Source organism: Phytophthora parasitica (assembly GCF_000247585.1).
Source record: "Phytophthora parasitica INRA-310 unplaced genomic scaffold supercont2.42, whole genome shotgun sequence".
Classification (NCBI taxonomy): Eukaryota; Oomycota; class Peronosporomycetes; order Peronosporales; family Peronosporaceae; genus Phytophthora; species Phytophthora nicotianae.
In genome coordinates, this window is record NW_008649028.1 from 200,446 (window position 1) to 202,417 (window position 1,972).

General features: G+C 52.7%; 1 protein-coding gene across 1 annotated transcript in view; it reads right to left on the bottom strand.

Annotated features, from left to right (window-relative positions):
• PPTG_23552 (hypothetical protein) overlaps positions 1-1,972 on the bottom strand; it is a gene marked incomplete at its 5' end in the record, with an annotated part of 9,677 nt that overhangs the window by 1,301 nt on the left and 6,404 nt on the right. Inside the window, one exon of the mRNA XM_008911525.1 lies at positions 1-1,938. Coding sequence (XP_008909773.1) covers positions 1-1,938 — 1,938 coding nt within the window. The remainder of the gene's footprint in view (positions 1,939-1,972) is intronic.

Below are 1,972 nucleotides of genomic sequence, written 5' to 3' on the forward strand. Positions count from 1 at the left end.
CGAAGTAGTCCACCATGGTCTGCGCACGCTTGCCCAGGTCACCGAAGTACACCGTCTGACCTCCACGCTTTAGCAGCAATAACTTGTCGAAGAGCATGAACACCTCGGTGGAAGGCTGGTGGATCGTACACACGATGGTGCGACCTGTGTCTGCAACTTTACGAACGCCGTCCATGATGAGCTTGGCTGAGCGTGCATCCAGTCCACTAGTAGGCTCATCCAGGAACAATACCTTCGGGTCAGCGGCAAGCTCCACACCAATCGTCAGACGCTTCATGCGCTCTGTTGGGCTGCCACGCACAATCTCGTCCGCTACACTCTGTAGATCCAGAAGTTCGAGGCATTCCTCCACTGAGTCATACTTCTGACTGGCTGGTACCGAGCTGTCTTGACGCAGGAAGGCGCTGAAGACCAATGCTTCGCGGATAGTCGACGCGTCCGAGTGGATATCCATTTGTTCGCAGTAACCTGTGCATCGTCGGATAGCCAGATCGCTCGCTTCGTAGCCATTGAGCAGAATTTTGCCCTGAATGGTACCTCCCGTCTTCCGGCCAGCAATGACATCCATGAGAGTCGTCTTACCAGCACCCGTAGATCCCATGAGAGCCGTAATGGAACCCGGCATAGCGTATCCACTGATACCCTTGAGCAGTGTAAGCGATTCCTTCGGGTTGTGAGGATCTGGCACAGAGTACCATAAGTCCTGGAATGCGATGACAACAGGCTCAAACTTCTTGGTGGTGGCTCGCACATTGAGTGCGACGTTGTCGTTACCCGTAGCTGGAGTCTTTCGTCCGCTGGTGGGCGTCGTTGCAAGTGCGTAGTCATCAGTAGCAACGGGTTCGGTGTTCTCAGCAGTCAACGTAATATGTTCAGGGCTTTCATAGCGCTTGTACTCAAGCACCAATACTCCGAAGACCAGGAACACGACGTATGTCACGAGCAGGAAGACCATTCCAAGCCACACCCAGCTCTTGGCTGACGGAACGTCGTACAGCGACAAGAAGTACTCGCCCATTTTCATCTGATACGTGCTGCAGTAGTCAACGCCGCCGTATACGCACACATCGAACTCATCCGAGCGGTACTGGTTCACAGCAATGCCACGAAGACACCACGCGATGGGATCGATCCAGTAAATCCAAATGAAATAGCCCGGCATCTCGCTCTTCGGTACGACGAATCCCGCAAAGACCACAAAGAATAGCACAGATACCATCGACAATGGCTTGGCAATGTGGAGGTTTGGAGAGATAGCTGCCAAGAAGAAGAACCAGGCCGCAAAGGCCAGAATTGTCAACAACAACAGGATCTCGAAGATCACGAAGGCCTTGACGGATGACTTGAGTCCACACATCCAGTAGACGAGCGAACCGAACACGATCGTCTCCGCGACGGCCCATGGAATTTGGCTGACTGAATTGGCAAGGACGTAGGCGGTTGTACGCAGGAAATTGGAGCCACGTTGCTTGTAGAAAATGGGGCGAGCGTCACAGTACGTGGGGATCTGCGCAGCTTGGCCCAGTCCGAGGAATAAAACAGCTTGGAACAAGACGCCCATTACAACTTGGGCGTCCGTAACCTTCAATTGGTAGAACGTACTACCGTACAGAAGTCCAATCAGAATGACCATGAAGCCTCTTCCTCGGATAAAGGCGACGTTACGCAACATGATCATCATTTGCCGCTTGAAGATTGTCAATGTGTTCTCCTGGAACGACTGGTGGAATTCTGGCATAGAATCCATGTGCGTCTTCACGTTCTCTTTCAGTTCTTGTCGGAATGGCTCTTCAAGGCGAACAAGCGTGTCGTGATAAATCCTTGATTCCTGGAAAATCTGTCCGAATTCGGCAGGCCAACGAGGGTGCTTGGTCATGCCTGCAGGCAGAGTATCCTGGTACTTGGTCTGCTGATTCGTGCCCAGATCCAGCAGGAAATCTGCAGTGTCACGGTGCGGCGGACAATGGAATCC